Source organism: Portunus trituberculatus, chromosome 46 (assembly GCF_017591435.1).
Source record: "Portunus trituberculatus isolate SZX2019 chromosome 46, ASM1759143v1, whole genome shotgun sequence".
NCBI lineage: Eukaryota > Metazoa > Arthropoda > Malacostraca > Decapoda > Portunidae > Portunus > Portunus trituberculatus.
The window spans coordinates 24,802,669-24,828,993 of record NC_059300.1 but is presented as its reverse complement, the minus strand read 5'-3'; the positions used below and the strand labels follow the sequence as shown (position 1 = coordinate 24,828,993).

The window sequence follows — 26,325 nt, the reverse complement described above, 5'->3', positions numbered from 1 at the left end:
CCTGTCAAGTATTCTTTTTACTTCCTTGCGGAGTGCGACTATGTATTATTTTAGTTTATACTGACATAGGTTGAGTTGGTAGCTAATACAGATGTAAATGTATCGCGTAGCTCGCAGTTTAATTTTTTTCTTATTACGGAGTCACTCGTGAATCATGATAATGTTATCACTCACACCTGACAATGTAGGCAGTGAGATATGTTTGAAGGACATAGGAAAACTTTTGAAATTGGCAACTCTGTTCTGTTTCTTGTTTCATGGAATTCGCTGATATACACAAATAATAATAATTAATAAATAAAAGTAAATAAAGGAAAGAACAGTGAGCGTGGATGAATCATTATCACGTGCCAGTGCCTGTGACATCCTGCGTACTTATTTGTGGTCTTGCTGGCTGCATGTGAGGAAGCACACGCTAACCTCTTCCTGTGGGCTGGCTGGCAGAGGCATCAGCTGTGGTTGACGAGCGATCACTTGCCATCTGTCAGAAGGCGCGTTTAGTCCTGAGAAGTGACAGGATGAGGCCAACACTGAGCACCTTAACAGTTTTCACCCTCAGCTGTGCCTTCTGTTTGGCTGGTGCTTCTACGCTGAGAAACCCGGTGAGATGTGTGTGTGTGTGTGTCACGTCATTCCTTAAAGAAAATATATTTTCATTGTGTTTTAAATCTGATGGCAGTTACGTTGGCAAATAGGATGATACAAGTGTTTGGTGAAGGAACATTTTCCGACCTTATTAATTTATATATTTATTACGTTTTCCTCCTAGCTTTCACACTGGAATCTTTAGGTGCCATATAAACTTTCATATGAAGAGGGAAATAATACAATTGATCTAGATAATCAGCCAGACAGTGTGAGGTGGGGGTGTGACATGTCTGCAAAATGTTATGGTGATGGATATTTTATATGGTATAATTGTAAGAGTTTTGTGCATGGCTTCAAATGTAATATGATTAACATCAGTTTAGTATGACAGAAAGTTAAGATATTCCTGTCAACTACAGCATAAATGCATAAATATTCTCATATATGGAAGGTAAAGAAACTTGCTATTGTTAGATTAGGAAATTGAAGGGAAGGATGGAGGTTCCCTTTAGTGTTGGGCAATAAGGCAATAACCTAACCTAACTTAGGTTAGGTTAGGTAATGATAGATTAGATTAGTGTCCTTAAAGAGGTACATATAGACTACCTATTTCTGGAGATTCTGGAAATCTAACTCCTGATTTCTGGAATTTTTTTCTGTAGTATCAAAGATGACACCCCCCATAACAACTGCAATAATAACTCACATATTTTTTTATAGTAAGAGGTGACATTTGACTATGTTTTAGCTTTTGCCACCCAAAAACTTTACTTTTCCATCAGGTCCCCAAGTTTGTTGGGGGTTAAAAGCTGAAAGCATTAGTACTATATACCTAGATAGAACTATATGCCTTGTCTTAATATTTACCTAAGTAAGAAAATATTTAACATTTTGGTCCTTTGATCTCATGATTGTATTAACTTTACTAGGCTCTCACATTTTATTATCATTGTTTAGTTAGAACAATCAAAGCCAACAGAAAAACCCAACGAGGTCTTGTTGAACATCTAGGTCTGATCAATAACGTTTTTGTGCTTGTATTGTGTTCTAACAAGTAATCCTTTGGGAAGGCCTCTCACAGTCAATTTGTCCAACCTTTAGATCAATTTACCTGTGTTTCCATAATGTTCCAAGGCAGGACACCTCAAATAAGGTACTCACACCAGGCAGAGCACCGAGTCTTAAGGGTGGCACACTGACTATTATAATCACCTGACTATTTCTCTCTGCTGCTTGCAAAGCATGGGATTCAGAAGTTTGATGCCTTTCCTTGCCTTGATAGCTGCATCTGTACGGAAAAGTGAGAACCAACAGACAATGGTGTTCTGCCAAGCAACACCCCACATTTAATGATATACCACAGTTGAGGAGGCAGTTCAATAATAGAGAGAGCATTATTATTGGTATTGGATTTAGTTTAGGAATACATAACTGTATCTCTAATAGACCTGTCTGCAATATCTTTGTTTTTTTTTATTCTAATTCACAAATTAAACTAAATAATAGTAGTGTATGAGACCTTAGTAAGTTCAGTTATCATGAGATCAATGGTATTGTCCTTCTTGACATTTATCCACACGAAATCTAATGTAACCGAACAAATAAGTGTATACAGGCATTGATCATTTTAATCTTCTTTGTCCATACTGGTGCACTGGTGTCATGGCAGGTGAAGACACCTTGAATTCAGTTATTGTTTACATTCTAATTGTGCATTTGTTTCTGCATATTTAGTGACAGAACAAGTTTGTTTATTTGAATTTTAACTTGTAATAACCAGGTAACTAACGCCTCTTGCATGACTGTAGGGTTTGTCTTGTCTTTCACTCATCAAGGTGAATAATAACTTCTTCATTGCAGTTCTTGGGATGTGAGGAAAATGCTTTTCCCCCAAATAAAAGGTAAGATCTGAAGATTTTGTGGATATCTTTGGAATGCAAAGTATCAGTGGTCTTCTGAAAATGTCATGTCCTCTCACCTGACTCCTGCCATCTGGTCATTGACAGAATTAAAATACTTGGCTGAAGATTATTTTTAACTCATATCCAACATTTTTCATCTCTGTATTTTTTTTTCTCTTCATCCATTGTTACTAGATTCTCTCTCTCTCTCTCTCTCTCTCTCTCTCTCTCTCTCTCTCTCTCTCTCTCTCTCTCTCTCTCTCTCTCTCTCTCTCTCTGCACATATATATAAATCATTCAGTTATATTCTTGTCTTCATGAATTTCTCACTCTCCCTTTACCTCGTCCCCTATCACATGCAAGGCCTGTCTTTTCTCAACAATTTTTCACATTTCCCTTCATGTTGTCCCCCAGCAATGCAGTTCCCCAGTACACCATCAGTTTGGACCTTGTGCCAGAAGACAGATGGACACAACTCATCACTGACAAGAAGGAACAGGCAAGTTTAGAATTTAACATGTACCTCATCAATTTCCTTCTTTTTTTATGATCTCATTGTTCCTTCATTATATTGTCATGTTTTGTAAATTAGTCTTCTCTTTCTTTTCCTTTCCCAGTTTTCCTTCATTTCTTCTTCTTCTTCTGTTGATGTTGATGTTGCTCTTCATCTACTTCATTTTATTTATTTATTATTTTTTTTTATTTATTTATTTTTTTATAACGCTTTGGCCTATAGTGCTTTTAGGTTTACTTGAAGAGTATATATAGGAAGTGCTGTTCAGCTTCCACCCATTAGTGGTGCAGGCAATTTTATTTATAGTGGTATCCATATTAGGGCCCATATCATCACCCAAGCGTATCTTTGGTGTAACCACTTTAAACCTGGGTATCATGGTGACATGTAGGTAACTTTAAACCACTCGACAAATGGCATAGCTTCAAAGCAGTATGTGGCGGGATTCAAACTTACGCATGGATGTCTGCCTGATTCCACACTCATCACCTTATCCATTACTCCACTACCTCCCTATGTGTGTTATGATGAATTTGTTAATTAATGTGTTTATTATTACTTCCCTGTATGCTTGTTTGTGTCTTCATTCCTGTAAAAATCTTGATAATGTAAAGGAGGTAATGGTAAAGGTGGTACCATGACAATGGTACAGTAGAAATTCCATTAGTTGGCATAATAGGGTTAAATCTTTGCTGACTTACTTAAATTCTGACATGTGAAATATTGTAAGATCCTTTGGAAAACTCTCCTGCAGGCTCAGAGTCTCCATTTTTCATCTTCTTTCCTCTAGAACAGTGTTTCTCAACCTTTTTACCACTGCGTAACCCTCATGATAAAATGTGTGTCTCAAGGAACCCCTGTGCAAAAACATAATTATATACCATAGCTATCTTTCTTATTTTATTTTTGTCGTAGTTCATGTGGTAAAGAGAGAGAGAGAGAGATAGATAGATAGATAGATAGATAGATAGATAGATAGTTAGTTAAAGAAAAAACAGAAATAAGTAACTTTGTAAGCAAATGTAAAACTTCAGCAATTAAAGGAAAATAGCCTCCCATTGCACCTTGCTCTGAGGGCATGGTACAAAAAGGATGCTGGTGTTGATGGTGGTAGAAGGTTAGGAGGTTTGGCCTTTGCAGTGGCTCCTCTCTGGTGCTGTCTTTTGTACAGTTTCTTCTTATAGTCTGATCTCTTATGTTCTCTAGTTTCTCTCAAATATCAGTTGATTTTCCTTGTACTTTATTTCTCCTTTCTTCTAAGTATTTATGTTCCTTTCTTTCAAGTATTTTGTTGCAATATTGCTGTTGTTGAAAAGGAGATCTGCACTTTCTGGCATATAGAATGCTGGCTTATGGATGTTTTTGGGTATTATGTATGTCAGTGGTAATGTAAACAGTGGTGTCAGGTAATAAGAGTGATGGTGATTTTTGTAATGATGTTACAGATGGTGGCACTGGTGGGTCATGTGAGGAACCTGACAAGAATGGTGTTGGGGGATCGAGTCTTTCAAATAGTCATCGACCATCTGGAGGAGGTAAGGCACACTGAATCTCTGGTATGCCTGTTTATATATCAGGTCATTAGAAAATCTTTATCATAGTTCTGGCATATGTAAAGTGACAAACTGGAGGAAGTAGTAGATACCTACAGATAGGATAATTTACTCCCAGTGAGGTCAAATGTCACTAGTTCTGATCTGGACCGGTCCTGATTGCCCAGCTCAGATCTGGATCATTCAGGGGGTGCTGTGGACTCACCATCAAAGCTAGCTGTGAAGTCGCTGAATATTTCCCTTTGTGTCTCACAACTCAAGGGCTCTAAAGACAACTCTCTTCCTTCACACAAAAATATAAGCACTTCCTACACATATACACTCTTCACTTGAAATTAGAAAATGGTGATTCCTACATCAGTTTCGGAGTCCCCCTCTGGGGAGGGGAGCATAGATGTCCCCAGGTTGGACTGCTCTATCAGTGTCGACACAAAATATCTTAACACTTCCCTCAACTTTTTCTTCATTAACTTATGCAACATTTGCAGTCATAGATCTAATTTTCAATCTGTAGAACACCACCTTTACTCTGCTAAACCTCATCTTCTTTTCCTCACTGAAACAGGTGTCTGAGGCATCTGACAGTAGCCCCTTGTCTGTTCCCTCCTACTTTCTCTATCTTCATTTTCACCTATGTGCACAATGACTTAATCTTTCAAGTTTTCCCCCATCTGGTTTCAACTCAAAAGTAACTTTTTAACTAAATTTATTTGTGCTGTCTATCTTTCCCCTAACTTCTCTGACTGTAGTAAATTCTTTGACTATTTAGCTTCCAAAGTGGAGCACATTCTGTGTCTCTATCTTTTCGCAGAGATCTTCATCCTTGGAGATTTTAATGTTTACCATTAATATTGCCTTTCCTCTCCCTTCACTGACTATCCTGGTGAACTAGCCTTCAACTTTGCTATCCTCCATGACTTAGAGTAACTGGTGCAACACCCTACTCGTATTCCTGACTGTTTTGGAGATATGCCCAACATTCTTGATCTTTTCCTTACCTCTAAACCTTCTGCTTATGCTGTTGCCCTATCTTCTCCATTGGGCTCCTCTGATTATAACCTCATATCTGTATATTGACCTATTTCTCCAATCCCTCCACAGGATCCCCCAAAGCAGAGATGCCTGTGGCATTTTGCCTCTGCCAATTATGGGGACCTGAGGATGTATTATGCTGATTTTCCCTGGATTGATTACTGTGTGCTGAATGTATAACAGAAGTGATAAGTGTCTGGCATGGAGGCGTACATTCCTCACTCTTTTTGTCAACTTTTCTCAACCTAAACATAAACCTTAGTTTAACTTAGCCTGTTCTTGTGCTATACATGTTATAGATGTTGCCCACAAAAGGTACTTGAGCCTTCCATTACCTGAATCTCATGCAGTTTATATTTTTTCCCAGAATCATGCCAAGTCTGTTCTTCAACTTGCCAAACACTCCTTCATAAATAGAAAATGTCAAAATCTTTCAAACTCCAACTCTCCTCAAGACTTCTGGCATCTGGCCAAAAACATTTCCAATTACTTTACTTCTTCATCTTTCCCTCCTTTATTTCATCCTGATGGCACCATTGCCATCAGTTCTATCTCTAAAGCTGAACTTTTCTCTCAAACCTTTGCTAATAACTCTATCTTGGATGATTCTGGGCTTGTTCCTCCTTCTCTTCCTCCCTCTGACTATTTCATGCTATCAATTAAAGTTCTTCGTAATGATGTTTTCCATGCCCCCAATGGCCTAAACCCTCAGAAAGCTTATGGACCTGATGGGGTCCCTCATATCATTCTCAAAAATTGTGCTTTTGTTCTTGCACCTTGCATGGCCAAACTCTTCAAACTCTGTCTGTCAACTTTTACCTTTCCTTCTAGTCAGAAGTTTATCTACTTTTGTTGTTGCATTAGACATATCAAAAGCTTTTGATAGAGTCTGGCATTAAGCTTTGATCTCAAAACTACTCTCCTACGACTTCCATCCTTCTCTCTGCAACTTCATCTCAAGTTTCCTCTCCGACCTTTCTATTGCTGCTGTGGTAGACGGCCACTGTTATCCTAAATCTATCAACAGTGGTGTTCCTCGGTTCTGTCCTGTCACCCACTCTCTTCCTATTATTCATTAATGATCTTTTAAAACAAGCTTCTTGCTTTATCCACTCATGCTGATGATACCACCGTACACTTTTCCATGTCTTTTCACAGACGGCTAACTCTTCAGGAAGTCAATAGGTCACGCAAGGATGCCACAGAGCACCTAACTAATGATCTTTCTAAGATTTCTGATTAGGCATGGAAAACTTAGTAGTGTTCAATCCCTCAAAAACTCAATTGCTTCATCCGTCAACTCGACACAACATTCCAGACAACTCTTCTTCAATGACACTCAGCTGTCCCCCTCTTCTACACTGAATATCCTTGTTCTACTATCCTTTACTCATAATCTTAACTGAAAACTTTACTTCTCATCTCTTGCTAAAACAGCTCCTATGAAATTAGGTGTTCTGTGGTGTCTCTGCTAGTTTTTCTCGCCTCTTCAACTGCTAACTCTGTACAACGGCCTTATCTACCCTTGTATGGAGTGCTCTTCTTATGTTTGGGAGGGCTTCAATCACACAGCTTTATTAGATAGGGTAGAATCAAAAGCTATTTGTCTCATCAATTCCCCTCCTTTAACTGACTCCTCAGCTTCTTTCTCATCACCGAAATGTTGCATCTCTTTCTGTCTTTTATCTCTGTTTTCATGCTAATGCTACTAATCTTGCTAACTGGATGCCTTCCCTCCTGTGGCCTCACTGCACAAGGTTTCTTCCTCTTACACCTATTCTGTCAAACTCCCTAATGCAAGAGTTAAAATAGTATTCTCAGTCTTTCATACCTTTCTCTGGCAAACTCTAGAACTCCCTGCCTATGTCTGTATTTCCAACTTCCTATGACTTGACTTCATTCAAGAGGGAGGTTTCAAGACATTTGTCCCTATCGTTTGGCTAATTCTATCGGTTCTTTAAGGAGACTGACAACTGAGAGGGCTCCTTTTTTTTTTTTTTTTTTTTTTTTTTCTTGGACAGTCCTCTCTTAAAAAAGAAGAAAAAAAAAAAACTTTACATGTGCAGAAAGTTACTTTCCCAGTGACCGGAAAAAACATTTCTGGCAACTGCAAGAAGGATATTTCTCATTATTACTTCTGTAATTGCTAGCTATCCCATAATATTATTCTAATTTCTTAAAAATAAGTACCATCAGTAGACATTACTAATGCTTAGCCTGTGGTCTTAAGTGTCTTTGCAGACACTCATTACTAATGTCTTTCAGCTGTCCAGCACCCTGCCGTCACCCTACCGTGAGGAAATGGTGGGCATCAGCCAAGTCTCAGGTTTACCAGTATCTGAGGTAACTCTGTACAATATCTTCTATGAGGTATTCACATTCTGCACCTCCATCATTGTACAGGACAGCACTGGCCGCCTCTACCATGGGCGTAACCTGGATTTTGGCCTCTTTCTAGGGTTGGTGTTTCATTGTGTGTTTTGTCTCTGCTAACTCTGTACAGGGGGTATATCTGTCTATATTTGGAGTATGCTTCACAAGTATGAGGAGTTCAAAATCAAAATCAAAAGTATGTCGTCATCTCAATTCCTCTTCTCAAACTTTTATCAGCTTATCTCATTGGCACAATGTTGCATAATTAATGCATTTCAGGTGGAATCCCAAAGAACACACATGGCAAGTGGCTGAGCTGCTGAAGCCTATGGTGGTACAGTTGGAGTGGCGGCGAGGTGGAGAGCTCTTGTACCAGTCTGTCAGTTATGCTGGTTATGTTGGTGTTCTGACTGCTGTGAAGAAGGCAAGTGGGAGGCATTCAGGAAGGAAGAGGAATACTGCTGCATGGGAAGGATGGTATTGAAAGGATAGAAAGGATCAAGAGGTGTTTATGGAGGAACTTTTTTTTTTTTCCCATGTTGTTGCTTCTTTACCTCCATTCACACTCTTCTTTCCTTCTCATCAGTTTTTCTACTTCTTTAATAGATATGAAGATATGTCAGATGTTGAAAATGAAGATTGTTGCTGAGGATACAGTTAGTGGATCAATGACTGGAGAGTTACTGAATAGGAAAAGTAGAGTAAGGATATGGATGAGTGATGGAGATTGCATATATTGAGGGAGAAATAGGAGTGTATTTACCTATTTGTATTTACCTATTTGTGTATTACAGGGCCCAAGCTAAGCTCTCTGTGACCTGTCTCCTTGTCCATTCCTGTCATATCTCTCATCTGATTGACACACACCACGTCAACGACATCACTGCTCAGTTTATTCCACTTATCAATGCTATGATGCGGGAAACTGTATTTCCTCACGTCATTTAGACAGATGTCTTTTTTTAGCTTTTTTCCATGTCCTTGGAGATGATTACTTGTGGTCACCTTTATCAACTCTCTGTCCAGTATGTTAATCTTGTTCACCAATTTATACATAGTTATCATGTCTCCTCTTGTTCTTCTCTCTTCTAATGTGGTCAGCCCCAGCTTCCTCAGTCTTTCCTCATAGTCTAACTCCCTGAGTCCTGGTACCATCCTTGTTGCCAGCCTCTGTACCCTTTCCACCTTCTTCACATTTTTCTTCATATGCGGTGACCAGACACAAGCTGCATATTTTAACTGGGGTCTTATTAAGGTACATAATATCTTCTTCATCATTCCTTCATCTAGGTAGTGGAATGCAAGGCCAATATTTTGAAGCATGTTGTATGTTTTCCAAAAAATCTTGTTAATGTGTTTCTCCGGTGACAAGGTGTTTTGCACAGTTACTCCTAAGTCTTTCTCCTCATTGGTCTCTTTAATTTTCTCATCACCCAGCCTGTAATCCCTGTTTGGTCTGTATCTACTTCTTCCCATTTTCATAACATGGGTCTTGTCTATATTAAATTCCATCTGCCACTCCTTACTCCACTCATATATTTTATCAAGATCTTCCTGTAACTTGTTACAATCTTCCACATTCTTTACTCTCCTCATAATTTTAGTATCGTCCACAAACATGTTCATGTAACTGTCAATTCCTACTGGCATATCATTAACATAAATCAAAAACATGATGGGACCAAGCACTGACCCTTGTGGAACTCCACTGGTTACCTTCTTCCACTCAGACTTCTTTCCTCTCACCACTGTTCTCATTTCTCTTCCCATTAAGTAATTTTCCATCCATTTTACTAGTTTATCATTTACTCCTCCAATCTTCTTTAGTTTCCACATCAGTCTATTGTGTGGTACTTTATCAAAGGCCTTTCTCAAGTCCAGGTAGATAGCATCCACCCATCCCTCTCTATGTTGTAGTATGTCAGTCACTCTTGAATAAAAACATAATAAATTGGATATGCACGATCTTCCTTTTCTGAAACCAAACTGCCTTTCACTCAGAATGTTTTCACTTTCTAGATACTCACTCCACTTAGCTTTAATTACTTCTTCACATACCTTGCACAATATACTAGTCAACGATACTGGTCTATAATTTAGCGGTTCCATTCTACTACCATTCTTATATATAGGCACAATGTCAGCTCTTTTCCACTCTTTCGGGACTAATCCTGTTCGTATGGAGGTTTCCACAATATCAAATACGGGGTTCAACAATTGATCCTTACATTCATTTAGCAACCTCCCAGATATGCCATCAGGCCCCATTGATTTATTAATATCCAGATTGCTTATAATTTTCCTTACATCTTCCTTAGTAACCATGATGTCCTGCATTTGCTTTGTTTCCGTAGGCCTTCCTCCCATAAAATGCTCCTCCTTTGTAAACACTTTGCAAAAGTTGTCGTTCAAAATTTCAGCTATATCTCCAGCATCCTCATATACTTCTTCCCATTTTTACCTTTTCTATTGCCTCCCTTATATTTAGTTTTCCATTTATGAATTTGTAAAACATTTTGGGTCACTATCACAATTTTCCGCCACTCTCTGTTCATATTCCTTCTGTGCTCTTCTCCTTACTTCAACATATCTATTCCTTGCTGTTTTGTAAACTTCTCTTGATAATACATCACTGTTTTTCTTAAGTTTCTTCCATGCCTTTTCTTTGTTCTTTTTTGCTTCTTCACAATTTCTATTAAACCACTGTTTATTATTTAAAGTCCTCTTTCTGTGATATGGCACAAACTTTTTCACAGCAGAGTTATACAAATCCATAAATTTATCGTATTTCAATTGCATATCCCTTTCCTGGTATACCAAGGACCAGTCAATTTCATTAAAGAACTCCCTTATATGGTTATAATTTGCCCTAATATAATTTAATTTTTCCACAATCTTATTCGTGCTTAATTCCGTATCCAGCTCAAAGCTTAGGACATCATGATCGCTTTTCCCCAAGGGACATTCATGTTCAATTTCCTCTTTTAGAGATGCCCTGGTAAATACCAAATCCAACCTTGCTACAACATCTTGTTCCCTGCACCTTGTTGGTGATCTCACCCACTGTGTCATCAAGTTATTTGTTGCTACCTTTAACAATTCCTCTGCCCACTCACCACCGTTCACCACTTCATAGTCTTCCCACACTATTTCTTTGCAATTAAAGTCTCCGACTATCATCACTCTATCCTTTCTGATGAGTTCTTGCTTCATTCTGTCTAGAGTATTTCTCATTACCATTTGGTACTGTTCATATTCCCAAGCACTGGTTCTGGGTGGTATGTATATTGTGTGTGTGTGTGTGTGTGTGTGTGTATTTCATATATTCCACACTTTGATGATTTATTACAATAATTCTTTGTTTTCCTGCTCCCTGTCTCTTATGCTTGAATTTTATTTCATCTCCTCTGTTCTTATATTTCTTTTTCTTCATTGTTCCTTTTTGTTAATTGACTTTTTTTTTTTTTTTTTTTTTTTCCCTCAGCCATCTCACCCCCCTCTTTTATTTTTTCCTGTCACTGCTCCAATCTGGCATCTTTCTCTCACCTTTCACTGTTACTCATCATACAATTGTTCATCTCTTACACTGTCATCTCTCATCCCTTTCCATCCTTCTCCAACAGGATAAGTTCACCTTCAGCTTGGATGAGCGCTTCTCCCTTGATGGGGGATTTATGGGTTTGCTTGAATGGGTGCTGCTGAAGGATCACAAGCAAAAGTAAGATATTGAGGTAGACTTTCCTCATTCTTTCATCCTTGTGTTTAGTAAAGACAGTAGTAGAACCTCTTTCAGAAGTCACTTCAATAGTGTTTACCCTTTTTCCATCAGTATTTAAAGTACTGACTATTCTTCAATTAGCCTAACTAATTTAATTTTCCCGTGTAGCTCAAGTCATAGGAAGGAGGAAATATAAATGCAGGCAAGGATGTCCAGAGCTTACCAGAAAAAGGGATGAATGATTAAGAATGCCAACAACTCTTGCTTTAGAGAGATAGACAAAATAGGGCTGAGAATAAATAGAAAGTGTTTTGCTCCATGAGGGAGGCATATATGAGGCTGCACGTACTGTAGTATACCCATCCACCATTTTTAAAAAGTCTCAGAAATTGAGTTCAAAGTTTTTTTTTCATTAAAGATTGATATCATGAAGAGTATTACACCTAGGGTAATGGGTTTTGCATCATCTTAAAGCCTATCATCTCTACTTTGCTCCATCAACTTTTTGTTAAGATACACTCCCCCTTCCCCACATCATTAACCAAAAAAGACGAGGAATTGGCAAAAAAGTTTTCATTTTATGCAAGAACCATTACACCTGGCAGAGATTAGCATGTTCTTTTATGTTATACAATGATGGTGAGTGTCAATAGAGTGTTTGATAATGATTTTGTTAAGCTATTGCTATAAAATATTTAAAAAAAAATTTTTTTCTGAATGTTATAAATATGTTAAGAGCAACACGTGCTACATGGCAAGCTTGTAAGCAAAAACTCAAGCTCGGGACGAGAGTGGGAGTAATACTATAGGTTGCACTAGAGGCTGGGGACGAGACTATTCACGCCGCTTATGTCGCATGGGTACACTTTAGCATGCGTGAAAAGCAGTCTGCTTTGTCTATTGTCACGGGAATGGCGCTTGTGTATACTTTACCTCACGCACTGCATAAAAATACGTGTGCCGAGTGCTAAATACGTAAACCCAAGAAATTTCTATTGGGTTCTTCGCGTATATTATCTTATATTTCTTCACATCCACCTCGTCCACATGAAAGTATATGGTCTGATTGACCGTGTGATAGCATTATCTCAAATTTGAGCAGGATGGCGCTTGGGTATACTATAGCACGCAGGGCCTCAAATATAGTTAGCAATCAGAAGAGTGGTTAGCAGTACAAGACAGTAAGAGATGCAATATTTTGGGGATGAGAGAGAGTGAAAGACAGTCAGTTTGAAGAGATGAGTTAATAAGACAAAATATTTTTGATTCCATCCTGTCTAGAAAAGCACTATGAGTAGAACCTCCCCCATAGGTGTGAGCTGTAATACATACTTGAAGAAATAAGACCCCTGTACAGAGTTGGCAGTTGGGGGCGCAAGAAAAACTGCTAGATATGACTCAGAATGTCCATCTTTATAGAAGTTGTTTTTATCTAGAAATGAGATGAAGTTTCTAGTTAAGATTATGCAGATGGAAGATGTTCACTGTAGAATAAGGAGATAGTTGAGTATTATTAAAGAAGAAGGAATAATAATTTGAGTTGTATTAAGTTAATAGATGTAGGAATTGAATTTTTAGGTATTGTGCTGCATCCCATACCTCCACTGCACCTTCCCCCTCTCTGTCCTAACTCACTCTCAACACTAAAAAAGTTTTGAGACCAAATGGATTTGAGAGCATATGAAATGTCGATGAAATATGAATTAGATGAGTGACCATGGAAAAAAAAAAGAAAGAAAGAATATTATTATTATTATCTGTCTTCATTATTGGTGTTGATTGCTTTGTCTGGGTATATAATAGCTAGATAGCTGTTTACAAAGCCTCAAATTAACACCCAAATTGACACTGGCTCATGAAGAACACACCAACAATCCATTACTGTCTTATTTCAATCTTCCCACAGATGGATTGCCTTCATAACAAGGGAGGTGATGGAGCAAGCAGACTCGTATGAGGCAGCCAAGTACACCCTCTCTCACACTCGCCTGCTGGCACCTGTCTATTTCATCCTGGGTGGGGCACAGCGTGGGCAGGTGAGGGAAGTGGTCAGGTGTCTCCATCATGAGATGGATAGTGTTTATAAAGTGATGCTACCAGTCTGTCAGCCCTACTCTCTCTCTCTCTCTCTCTCTCTCTCTCTCTCTCTCTCTCTCTCTCTCTCTCTCTCTCTCTCTCTCTCTCTCTCTCAAGACATCTTAATATGAATACTTAGTGTTGTGCGCACACACACACACACACACACACACACACACATGGAGCGCAGACGTCGAGCAGGACGCACAAATCTGAGCAGCTCGCAGAGATTACTACAAAAGGAGTTAGACTCAGGCCTAGATGTATGTACAGGGGGAGAGGGGGCCATAGGTTCTCCTATCTCCAAATGAAATAAGTGCTAGATAAATGGAGATATGGAGATAGGACACTGAGCCCCACTCGAACCCTGTACAATACAACTAGGTAAATACACACACACACACACACAGACACGGAGCGCAGCCATCGAGCAGGAGACACGCATCTGAGCAGCTCGCACAGATTAATACAAAAGGAGTTGGACTCAGGCCTAGATTTATGTATAAGGGAAGAGGGGGCCATAGGTTCTCCTATCTCCAAATTAAATAAGTGTTAGATCACATATAAAGAATGAATAATGAGAGAGATGGAACCAAGTAGCGCTGCCAGGCGTATGGCAGAACCAAAACATATGCTCAGTGATAACCAACGCTTTATAGAAACCCCTATTGGTTTAAGGAAACTGATTGATGATACTATAGAAAAGGATTTCTTGGGTTTCAGGGATGAATGAGGTAATATGAGAAGGCTTATTGATGTAGAAAGAGAATTAAGATACAGTGGTACTTCGACATATGATTTTAATTCATTCCGTGATGATTGTTGTATATAAAAAAATTGTATATCAAATCAATTTTTCCCATAGAAATTAATGGAAATACAATTAATTCGTTCTTGTGATATGAATTTACCACCCACCCAAAAAAAAAAAAAAAAAATAAATGAATAACATGCTTTAAATACCAACCAAATATAAATTTAATATAAGATAAATACAATGTTTATTGTATGCATGATATAAATTAACTATATTGCTCAAAATAACAACTTAACGTGCAAAACTCGGGACACATTGATAGACGTTCATCACGCAAGGCACGGGGCACATCGATAGACATTTAGGCTTTTTACGGCTATATTTTGGTTATTTTCTTCCCGTTTTCTTTGCTTGTGAGCTGGCAACACTCATCAGGAGTAAACATATGCTCTACGTCACTGTGTCACCAACGATGGATGGTAGGAGCGATCGACTGATTTCATTGTGTCTGATTCCAGCACCTCTCCCGCGCACCTTACTTCTATACAGGGAGACAACTTTTGAATGAGAATGGTATCAGAACGGGCAACAGGAGAGAGAGAGAGAGAGAGAGAGAGAGAGAGGGAGAGGGGGGGGAGGGAGATGATACAAGGGGCCTGTTTTCTCATTCTCTAGCCAAGGCCACTGAACCCGATCGGACGCAAGGCCTCATAAACCGATGATACTACCTCATTCAACCTGTGTTATTTTGATAACCATGACATCTAGAGACTTCTGATTTTTTGCATTGCAAAGAGGAAGAGTTGCTTGTGGGCAGAAAACCATTTGTACTCACTCGTTTATTGAATTTCTAAGTGTAATCAGTATGCGAATACAGGCTATTTTGTGTGTTTCTCGCCAAACTTTTACTTTTGGGACCCATGATCATGTGGTCTTGAGTTCACAAAACTTAATAAAAAATACACACTGCTGAGGAGCACAGACACATACATGCACAAAGGATGAACAACGATACACAACATGGGCTGAATGTTCGGGTGGACACGAGTAGCCGAGCGATCGCTGCGCCACCTACTGATGGCTAATCATATCTTAAAAATATTGTTGTATTTCAAGGCATAAATTATATAACATTTTTTGTCGTATATAAAAAAATTGTATGTTAGGACGATCGTATGTCGAAGTACCACTGTATATGAAGGAGGTGATGTCCAGTCTCATGGACAAACAAGACCGACTGATAATGGAGAACACAGCCCTGAAATTGAGAGTAGCTGAATGTGAGAAAGTCAAACCAGGAATTGAAAGAGGAGATTCAGAAAATAAGGAAGCAAAATGATGTTCTAAAAACCACATGCCAAAATTATGAAAGCTCTTTAAAGAGCTTGCAGGCTAAAGTGCAGGATGGGATTATAGACAGGGCAGAAGGTGGTCTAGGTGATAACAAGTTGAAAGAACTAAGAAATGAATGGAAACAGGAGCAAGAAGAGGAAAAAGTCAAATTTTCAGAATTTGTAAGGAAACAAATTCAAGAGAACACAAAAGTTGCTGTAATAGAAGTTATCAAGGAAAGGAAGATTTGGTGAGGGATGCAGTGGACAAGAAAAAAAGCTTCGTGATTTATGGGATGAGGGAAAAGAGAAATCTAAATAAATTCTCGAGAGAACGTGAAGAAAGGGAAATGGCCAAAATTGTTACCAAACGAGTACAAGACAGCACACAAGAATTTGACTAGAAGGTGGAGGAAGTGATTTGGGAAGATATAGTGAAGGGGGTAAGAGACCAATGAAGGTGAAAATGAGATCTCAAGTGGCCGTAGAGGAAATTATGGCTAGAAAAGGGAAGCTGGCCGATAATGTCAATCACAAGGAAATACGGATAAAAAGAGATATGAACTTAGAGGAAAGGGAAAAGGAGAAAGTGCTAAGAAGTGAAGCTACGGAAAAAAACGAGAAAAGGTCAGAGATAGAGAAGAAGAATTTTTACTGGATGATTCTGGATATGAGACTAAAGAAGTGATACTTAAGGAAAAGAGAGGAGGTGGTGGAAGAGGCAATAAATTAAGAGTGACTTATACTAACATAGATGGGTTGTTATCAAGCATGTTGGAAGTTAGGGATTATTTGAAAGAGAAAAAGCTGTATGTAATGTGTATCGTTGAAACAAAACTGAAAAAAGAGATCCATGTCAACTTTAAAGAGGAGGGATATAATGCCTGGAGGAGGGACAGGAAGGATAAAGGGGGAGGAGGAGTGCTAATAATGGTTTGTGATAATATATATGTGGAGAATGTGCAATATGGTGAGGACAAAGTGGAAGTAATGGGAGTAACAATCAGAACAGAAGATTTGAAGAAAAGAAAAATTATAGTTACATATGTTCCACCAAAGACTAATACATGGGGATCAGAAGAGCATAAAGATATGCAAAGAGAGGCAATAAAGTGCCTAGATAACATGATAAGAAGAGACAGAAGAATACTCTTAGTTGGAGACTTTAACTGTAAAAAAATAAACTGGAGAGATGGAAGTAATGGATAATGCTGGGCAGTGGAGTGAGAAAGTGTTACAGTTAACTATGGTTAATACAATGGACCAGTGGGTGGAGGAGTCAACAAGGTACAGGGGGGAAAAAGAACCATCGTTGCTTGACCTAGTTTTCACAAAGAAACCAGAGTCCCCTCCAATCATACAATACCTTAGTCCAATGGGGAAAAGTGATCATGTGACATTAGAGATGCAAATGCAGGAGGAAGATGAGATAAGTTACAGAGAGGACTATAAAGGAGAGAGATTAAATTATGCAAGAGCAGATTTTTAAAAAATTAAGGAGTTATTTTGCTGATATTGAGTGGAGTAATATTATGTGCAGAAAGACTGTATAAGAGATATATGACATACTCTTACAGAAAAACAATGAAGGAGTAAAAAAAGTTTGTTCCTGTTTATAGAGTTCAGAAAAAAAATACATGCTTGGTACAATGCTAGATGCATACAAGCAAAAAAGGCAAAGGATAAATCATGGAAGAAACTCTTTAAGCAGGGAAATGATTATAACAGTCAGCAGTACAAAGATGCTAGAAATGAATATATTAGAGTAAGGAGAGAGGAAGAAAGAAATTTTGAGAAGGATATAGTGGATAAAAGCAAGGATGAACCCAAACTTTTCTACAAGTTTATAAACAGCAAAACAAGGAATAAGGAAACAATTGAAAAAATAATTAAAGAAGGGAAGACATATCAAACAGAGAAGGAAATGTGTGAAATAGTGAATGAGAGCTTCAAAACGATATTCATTGCAGAAGATGATTTCACAGAACCTAATAGGACATTGGATTGCCAAGGATTACAGGAGATTGCAGTGCACAAAGAGGATATTGGAAGATTACTGGATAAGTTGGAAGTCAGAAAAGCAATAGGGCCAGATGGAGTATCAGGCTGGGTGTTAAAAGAATATAAAGAGAAATTACTGGATCCAATTTGGGAAATAATAAAAAATTCAATAAATGAAGGGAATGTTTCACTAGAGAGGAAGAGAGCCAATGTAATACTGATATTTAAAGGAGGAAAGGCAACTGAACCACTAAATTATAGACCAGTGTCACTTACAAGTTTCGTAAGGAAGTTATGTGAAATAATTATCAAAGAAAAATGGATTAAATTTCTAGAAGAGGAGCAAGTCATATTGAACAGACAATTTGAGTTCAGGACAGGGCGGTCATGTGTATCAAACTTATTAAGCTTTTACTCGAGAGTTATTGCAGGACTTGAAAACAGAGATGGATTGGTAGACACAGTATACCTTGACATTAAAAAGGCTTTTGATAAAGTCCCTCATGGAAGACTTCTTTGGAAACTAGAGAACATAGGAGGACTGCGTGGAACCTTGCTCGAATGGACAAGAGATTACTTGAAGGATATGGAAATGAGAATTGTGATCAGAGTAAAGTAATTAGTGGAGTGCCACAAGGATCAGTGTTAGCCCCCATTATGTTTCAAGTTTATGTAAACGACATTCATATTGGGATAAACAGTTATACAAATTTATTCGCTGATGATGCAAAGTTGCTAAGAGTTATCAAAACCAGAGAGGACTGTCTGCTGTTGCAGGAAGATTTAAACAAGATCTAAGAGTGGAGCAGAAAGTGGAAATTGGAGTTTAATGCTAAGAAATGTCACATAATGGAACTAAGAAAGACTAAGAGAACTATTTGATGGGAGAAGAACAAATAATGAAGACTAAAGAGGAAAAAGATCTTGGAGTGATCATACAAGAGAATCTGAGCCCTGATAAACACACAAGCAAGATATTTGGACTATCATATAAGATGTTGACTAATATAAGAGTGGCATTTCATTACATGGATAAAGATATGATGAAAAAAATCATCACAAGCATGATACGCCCAAGACTGGAATATGCAGCAGTGGTATGGTCTCCGTGCTCTAAAAAGGATATAAGAAAATTTGAAAGGATACAGAAGATTGCTACAAAGATGGTGCTGGAATTAAAGAACCTCACATATGAAGAATGACTGAAGGAAATGGGACTGCCAACCTTACAAGATTGAAGAGAATGCAGGGACCTAATAACAATGTATAAGATAGTAAATGATATTGAAAAGATAGACAAAGAAGACCTGGTGCTGTTGGCGGAAGAGGATGGAAGGACAAGAGGACATGAAAAGAAGATCAGGATGAGGCAGTGTGTGAAGGATATTGGAAAATACAGTTTTCTATACAGATCAGTGGAAAAATGTAATGCACTGGATAATGAAATTGTCACAGCACATAGTGTGCATAACTTTAAAGAAAAACTAGATAAATGGAGGTATGGAGACAGGACACTATGAGCCCAGCTCGATCCCTGTACAATACAACTAGGTAAATACGACTAGGTAAACACACACACACACACACACACACACACACACACACACACACACACACACACACACACACACACACACACACACACACATATGTGTGTGGTGTGGTCTCAGTCCCAAAGATCAGTCTATGATCTATGAGCTCCTTTGTAATGAGGAAGGCTGACTGGGTGACCAGTAGGTAACTGTGGTGAATTACACACACACACACACACACACACACACACACACACACACACACACACACACACACACACACACACACACACACACACAGATGACCAGGGTTCGATTCCCGGCCGGGGAGATATTTGGGTGTCTCCTTTCACGTGTAGCCCCTGTTCACCTAGCAGTGAGTAGGTACAGGATGTAAATCGAGGAGTTGTTGTCCCGGTGTGTGGTGTGTGCCTGGTCTCAGGCCTATCCGAAGATCGGAAACAATGAGCTCTGAGCTCGTTCTGTAGGGTAACATCTGGCTGTCTCATCAGAGACTGCAGCAGATCAAACGGTGAATTACACACACAACACACACACACAACACACACACACACACACACACACACACACACACACACACACACACACACACACACACACACACACACCTAAGAAAAAGCATACTTAAATAGAGTAAAATTAAATGATAAATACTAAAAGGAAAGTTCTCTACCTGTTGAAAACAAACCAATAATATAAAAACAAATAAATTATATAAAAATGTTAAAAACCAACTTTGAACATCTCATTAATGATTGAGATTAGAAGTACAAAACAAAATACAAATGCTTGAAGTCTTGAAACACACCACATTTACATACCAACAGGGAAGCATCATAACCCGCTGGCGTGATAACTTCCGCGTTGATGACCTGGGCAGCAAGGTTTCAGGGTCAAGCTCCTGGTTCCTGGTGGAAACCAACTACGATCTGTGGAATTCTCCTCCTTTCTATGATGATCGCCGCTCTCCAGCTGTGCGTTGCCTGAATGAGGCAGGACAGGGCAATGCTTCCCTATCTCTTCTCTACAATGTTCTCTCCACTCGGCCTGTGATGAATAAGGTACGTGTGAGGTGTTTGTTCTTACTTCATTGTATTTTTGTAGTTCTGAATTGAGTTTCTAATGTCCTTTTTTCCAGGCATCATTGAGCGTAGATTTTTTTTACTTATGAAAGTGTTGTATATAAAAAGAGTTTAAAGACTCAGTGAAAGTGAAAGCTATATTTTTACAACTTGTGCATAATAAAAGTCAAGCCACCCATCTCTGCTTCTCTGGCAGTGATGAGAGATGAACTTCTATTAGTCATGTGTCTTGGCTTTGCCTTGCTTTAAACACTGTCTGCTTTCTTATGCTTTCAAAATGGGATAAAGGTATTTTAAATATTACACAGTAAATAAAAAGATAGATGCATAAAGTGAGACCTAAACCTTGGTGTAATCATTCCTCTTTTCATCTTCTTGCAGCTGACCACATACACTAGTCTCATGCAGGTCAATGAGGGGCATCTTGAGGCATGGCTGCGCTTCTGTGATGACCCGTGTTGGCCCTGGTAATTCTAAGTACCTGGAGACTCCTCATATATATACTTTATATTGTGTAACCTTCCATATTTCCTTGTCTTCTGTCTCACTTCTACCTTCCTGAAATTCTTTATTGTCTGTTCCAGTTCCAATTTCTCTCTCTCTCTCTCTCTCTCTCTCTCTCTCTCTCTCTCTCTCTCTCTCTCTCTCTCTCTCTCTCTCTCTCTCTCTCTCCCCCCTTTCTATTCCTACTTTTATTTCTCTCCATTCTTTTCCATATCCTTGGTTTACACTTTTCTCTTGTAATGCTGCCATTCTCCATCATCCTTCCAATATTCACTTTGCTATGCCAGTATTTTAGTCTTTTACCTCTTTTTATCTTCCTGCATCATGCACTTTTGCCAATCTTTTCATCATTTACTTTTCTTGTCTCCATTTGCAATATTATACTTCTCCTCCTCCTCCTCCTACTTGCATTTCTTCTTCTCACTCTTCTTTGCTTTTCTTTCTCTTCCTATCTATAATGTTTTTTTTTTTTCTCAATATTAAAAGGCCAACACTTCTTTTCCTTTCATGTCTTATTGAGGCTGTGATTGTTGTGAGCAAGGATTAAGTAAGCTTCTTTCAGTGTTCACTTGTTTAGCACTGCTCTGTCAACCAACTGTGACACTGGAGAGATGCAGCCTGAGAAACTCCTGACTCCAGAGTGCAGAAGTGTGTTGAGATGCATCTAAGTGGCCATCAGATAATAGAATAGTAAAGGAAATGTTAATGATAACTTGGTTTTAGTGTTAAACAAATTGTTACTTTTGAAAAGACAAAAATATAATGAAAAGATATGCAAATAATGTATGTATTGACAGTATTCATATGCATGCTGTTATTCATTAAGATAGCTTGAGGAATTTTTATTGCAAGAATATAGTTATTCAAAATGTTTTCAATTAAAAAGTGAAGTGAGCTTTTTAAAGTTGTATGATAATTTGTGAGTTTCCTGAAAGAGGTTCTCTAGTCAAGTAGAGAGGTTAGTTCATTATCTGTATTTGTAAAGTTATTTGAAATTAAACATTTGCTAACTTTATACTGATTTAGATTTGCCCTTACGTAGATTATAAATTGTGATACAGGCTCTGTAGGTAAAACACTTTTTCATTTGATTGTATAGGGCACAGCAAGATGGCTAGGAAGTGTTAAACCATGCAGTAAAGCAGCATACACTTTGTTATACACAATCACCTCTGGGATAGTGTGTAACTTTTTCTTGGATGTGAGAAGAACAAAGAAGAGGACGAGAAGGATGTGAGAAGAACAGAGAAGAAGAGTTAGTGACCTTTATCATTATTTGACATCATTGCCTTGGGTGTATGGATTAATGTCTGAAGAGAGAGAGAGAGAGAGAGAGAGATTAGAATGGGGAGATAAATCATGAAGGTAAAATGGGAGGAGTTGGCATGACATCCCAGAAGTGAAGCCAACATGCTATTGGTCTGCTGCTGCCTCTACAATCCCTTACACCCGAATGTCTGAAACATGGTGCACATTGAAAGTATATAGAAATGATCGGGGTTTCTTATTTTCCATCTTATGTTTGTGTTTCTAGGTTTATCTAGGCTGTGAGATGCCTAAGGAAATGTCTGTCTGTCTGTATTGAAAACTAATGAAAAGTATGGTTATTTATATCTTTGTATTGCATATTGAATTATATTATTAGTATAAAACAAAATCCCTTTGAGTGAGACAATCAACCACTGCTAAACATGCATTTTGGTGCTATTGATTTTGTATATACACTCGACCCTCAAACAACGGACCTCCCATCAACAGATTTTGGAAACTACGGACAAATTCTAGAGTCCGGTTTAATCTACGGATGAATATTAAAATGTGCGCGATTGTCCGTTCCCGGCAAATTATTGTCCGGTAGGTGAGGGGTCGGTCGCGTCATCAGCTGTTTGTTGGCCGCCATGTTTAATCTTCAGTCCGTGCATTTTCAGCCAACAGCGAACATTGTCCAGTGCTTACTGCGGCTTTTTCATGCATTTTTACCCTTCCCGCGAGTGCTTAACCTATCCAAAATGCCTCCTAAACCTAGTAAACCAGTGAAGCATAATCAAAAGGCTCTTCCAGTGGCTGCTAAGCTTTAATTAATACGAAAATTAGAAAATTTTACATATTTTACGTACATTTTATACAGTTTTTTTATGTACTTTTGCAATCTACGGACAGGGTCATGCACGCATTTGTCCGTTGTTTCGAGGGTCGAGTGTATATGACAAATTATATTCATCAATTGGTAATTCTTTTAATTAAGATGCTTGTGTGCAAGGAAGTCTTTTTTTTTTGTTATTATTCAGTTTACTTTCTTTACAATCTTGAAATTAGAACAGTAAATTATTTTCTTTAGGGTATTCAAATTATCAAGGTAACTGAGAGTGGTATAGAACATGTTAGTAAAAGTGATGAAGTAATAATAATAGGTAATTTATATGGTATAAAGAACCTGTGCTTAGCAAAATTCACAATTGGCAGTAGTTTCGCCAGACTAATTAATTTGCCAAGTGCAGGGGCTTACTGTACTAGGTAAGTAGATAATAGTATGTACGTATCTATATTTTTTTTCCTTTTAACTCTTAACACTATATGGCTTAAAAAAAACTATTTTGGTATTTACAAATAAGTTTATGTTTGTTCTTTTTAGTTATGTTATGTTATCTATTTAAGCAGTCTCTTCTGAGGAAGTCTTTGAGCTTGGAACACCACAGGGTGGAGTCCTTAGTCCAATGCTTTTCAATGTTTTAATGGACAAAATTGCGCGCTGTTCCTTTCCGCAGGGCACCCAAGCCCTCATCTATGCTGATGACATACTCCTCCAATGCCCCACACCCAGGGTTAGTTAGCTTTGTCGCACCGATGTGTGTCCAAATGGGACAAATGTAAAACAAAACTTCAAGCTAAAGGGAAGGTCTCTCGGCTGTCCACTGTAAACAATGTTCCCATCCCTAGAGTTCATATACACAAGTACCTGGGTGTTCAGATGAGCTTCAGGAAGTCTCTTCAAGCCCTACTATGTTCGAGACCTCTGTCTGTCACAGCTAACACCACTTCAGCTGCTAGCAAACAGGGGCCTGGGGGCTGGCATTCCAGTCCTAAGAATGTTCTATATATCTGTCATACGGTCCCTTATTGATTATGCTGCCCCTGTTTTAATACAGTTTAGTGCCACCCAACTCCGTCCCCTGGAGCTTGTTCAGAATGAAGGCATGCGGACAATCTTAGGATGCCCCAGGACTGCACGGATTGAAGTCCTCAGAGCTGAACTGCACCTGCCGAGTATTATGTGTAGGATACAGGAAATGACTTGTCGCACAATTAGTCGGATGCTATGCATGGGCTCTGACTTTCTAAAGGGATCACTGACCCCCCTGTATCATGATCCTCGCACTCCTACAACACCATACCTCAGGAAGATCTTGGGAGTACTGACAAATGTAGGTGTAACTGACGCCTGTATTAACGTTGTTATGTCACCGCTACAACCCGCCTGGAACCTTCACCTTGTCAGTGTTGATATTCACTCTGTGCATCAGCCCAAGAGGGACTGGCTCCCTCATGTGCTGCAAGACATGTTCATGACTAAATTGTCCAAGTATCCACTGGTTCAGGCTGTTCATGTTTATTGTGATGGGTCAGTCAATGGCAGCTGGTCCGGATGTGGGCTGTTCATCTGTGACTACATCTCTGCCAATCACTACACTGACACCGAGGTTTCCAGGTGGCTCCTTGCACACGTCTTCCACTAGAGCAGAACTGTATGCTGTACTGGAGGCGCTCCATATTGTGGTATCTCTCTCTTTATTGATAGTCAGGCTGCATTGTACGCCCTTCAATCCACCTCCCCATGGACTGTGATCTAGTTGATAAGTGTCTTGATCTCATCCACGTCCTAGAAGGTGCTGGTGCCACGGTCCATTTCATCTGGATACCCTCATATGTGGGTATCTCGCTAAATGAAAAAGCAGACCGCTTGGCTCAGTGTGCCCTACAAGATGACACAGTGGACCATGGCACTGAGCACACTCTGGGTTATGTTAAGAGTAGCATTAAGGACTTTGTACATAGTAGCATTAGTGATCAGTTGGGGCTTTGTTGCCATAGGGGCAGTAGCACTAGTCTTCACTATGCACGTATCTCCCAGAGCTGTGCTTACACCTATGGGAAACACACTGCATCACACGAAAGGGTGTTAATGAGGCTCAGATTAGGCTACAAATACTTATGGGAAGTCAGTGCTTCTCCGGGTGTGTGCTGTGTGCTGCATTAAGGGGACACACTCTGCGTCATTATATCATGGAATGTCCTCTCATTGCCAAATTTAGGCCACAAGATCAACATTTTTTTCTCTTTTTTATGTAGGGAAGAGGGCCAGCCAAGGGCAAAAAAAAAAAAAAAAAAAAAAAAAAAAGCCTCACTTGAGTGCTGGCTCTCTAAAGTGGAAAAGTATCAGCCAAAATTAGGGAGCAAATGCCTCAATACCTCCCTCTTAAAAGAAGACAAGTCATAGGAATTCATGTTACTGCAGGGGTTAACACGGCGGGGCGGGGCGAGGCGAGACGCTTGCTTTGCTCCGGGCTATGTGTTTCCTACATATCATAGCTTCCCCTTGCTCAATAAGCGCTAAGAATAGGACACATTTTGCTATACGCTATTACTTGCAGTTTGTGTTGACAGACTAGGATAATAAAGAGGGAGGCCAGAGATGAAATGTATAAAGAACGGTGAAATAACGATACACACACACACACACACACACACAGTCTGAGTCCTATCCGAAGATCTGTCTATGTGCTCTGAGCTTGTTCCGTAATGGTGACTACCGGGCGACCAGAGTGAATCGCGCACACACACACACACACACCCGGTAGCTCAGTGGTTAGAGTGCTGGCTTCTCAAGCCAGAGGACCAGGGTTCGATTCCCCGGCCGGGTGGAGATATTTGGGTGTGACTCCTTTCACGTGTAGCCCCTGTTCACCTAGCAGTGAGTAGGTACGGGATGTAAATCGAGGAGTTGTGACCTTATTGTCCCAATGTGTGGTGTGTGCCTGGTCTCAGGCCTATCCGAAGATCGGAAATAATGAGCTCTGAGCTCGTTCCGTAGGGTAACGTCTGGCTGTCTCGTCAGAGACTGCAGCAGATCAAACAGTGAAACACACACACACACACGCTAAGTACCATGAAAGAAAAGGACACACACACACACACACACACACACACAGCCACCTCCCCCTCCAACACCCTCCAGCTGGGAGCTGGGTGTCAGTGGTTCCAGCTGGTGGGCTCCCCCATAAGGCAACACACACACACACACACACACACACAGTCTCAGTCCTATCCGAAGATCGCTCTATGAG

At 39.3% G+C, this 26,325-nt stretch overlaps 1 protein-coding gene and 1 non-coding gene across 3 annotated transcripts; both read left to right on the top strand.

Moving 5' to 3' along the window:
• On the top strand, window positions 1–21,998 carry LOC123520015 (acid ceramidase-like). Of its 2 annotated transcripts, XM_045281811.1 has the most exons (10): window positions 1–602; window positions 2,449–2,489; window positions 2,904–2,988; window positions 4,449–4,538; window positions 7,854–8,047; window positions 8,241–8,385; window positions 11,585–11,679; window positions 13,586–13,715; window positions 20,225–20,458; window positions 20,861–21,998. In XM_045281811.1, exons 1-10 carry the CDS (start codon window positions 519–521, stop codon window positions 20,948–20,950), a joined length of 1,188 nt encoding a protein of 395 aa, XP_045137746.1. In that variant the 5' UTR covers window positions 1–518; the 3' UTR covers window positions 20,951–21,998. The 2 variants fall into 2 exon arrangements, with proteins under 2 accessions (XP_045137746.1, XP_045137747.1); XM_045281812.1 differs by lacking the exon at window positions 2,449–2,489 and having other exon boundaries at window positions 75–602.
• Window positions 21,999–25,829: 3,831 nt separating this feature from the next.
• On the top strand, window positions 25,830–25,903 carry Trnae-cuc. Its single transcript has one exon. It is a non-coding gene; the product is annotated as a tRNA-Glu (tRNA).
• Window positions 25,904–26,325: the final 422 nt, after the last annotated feature.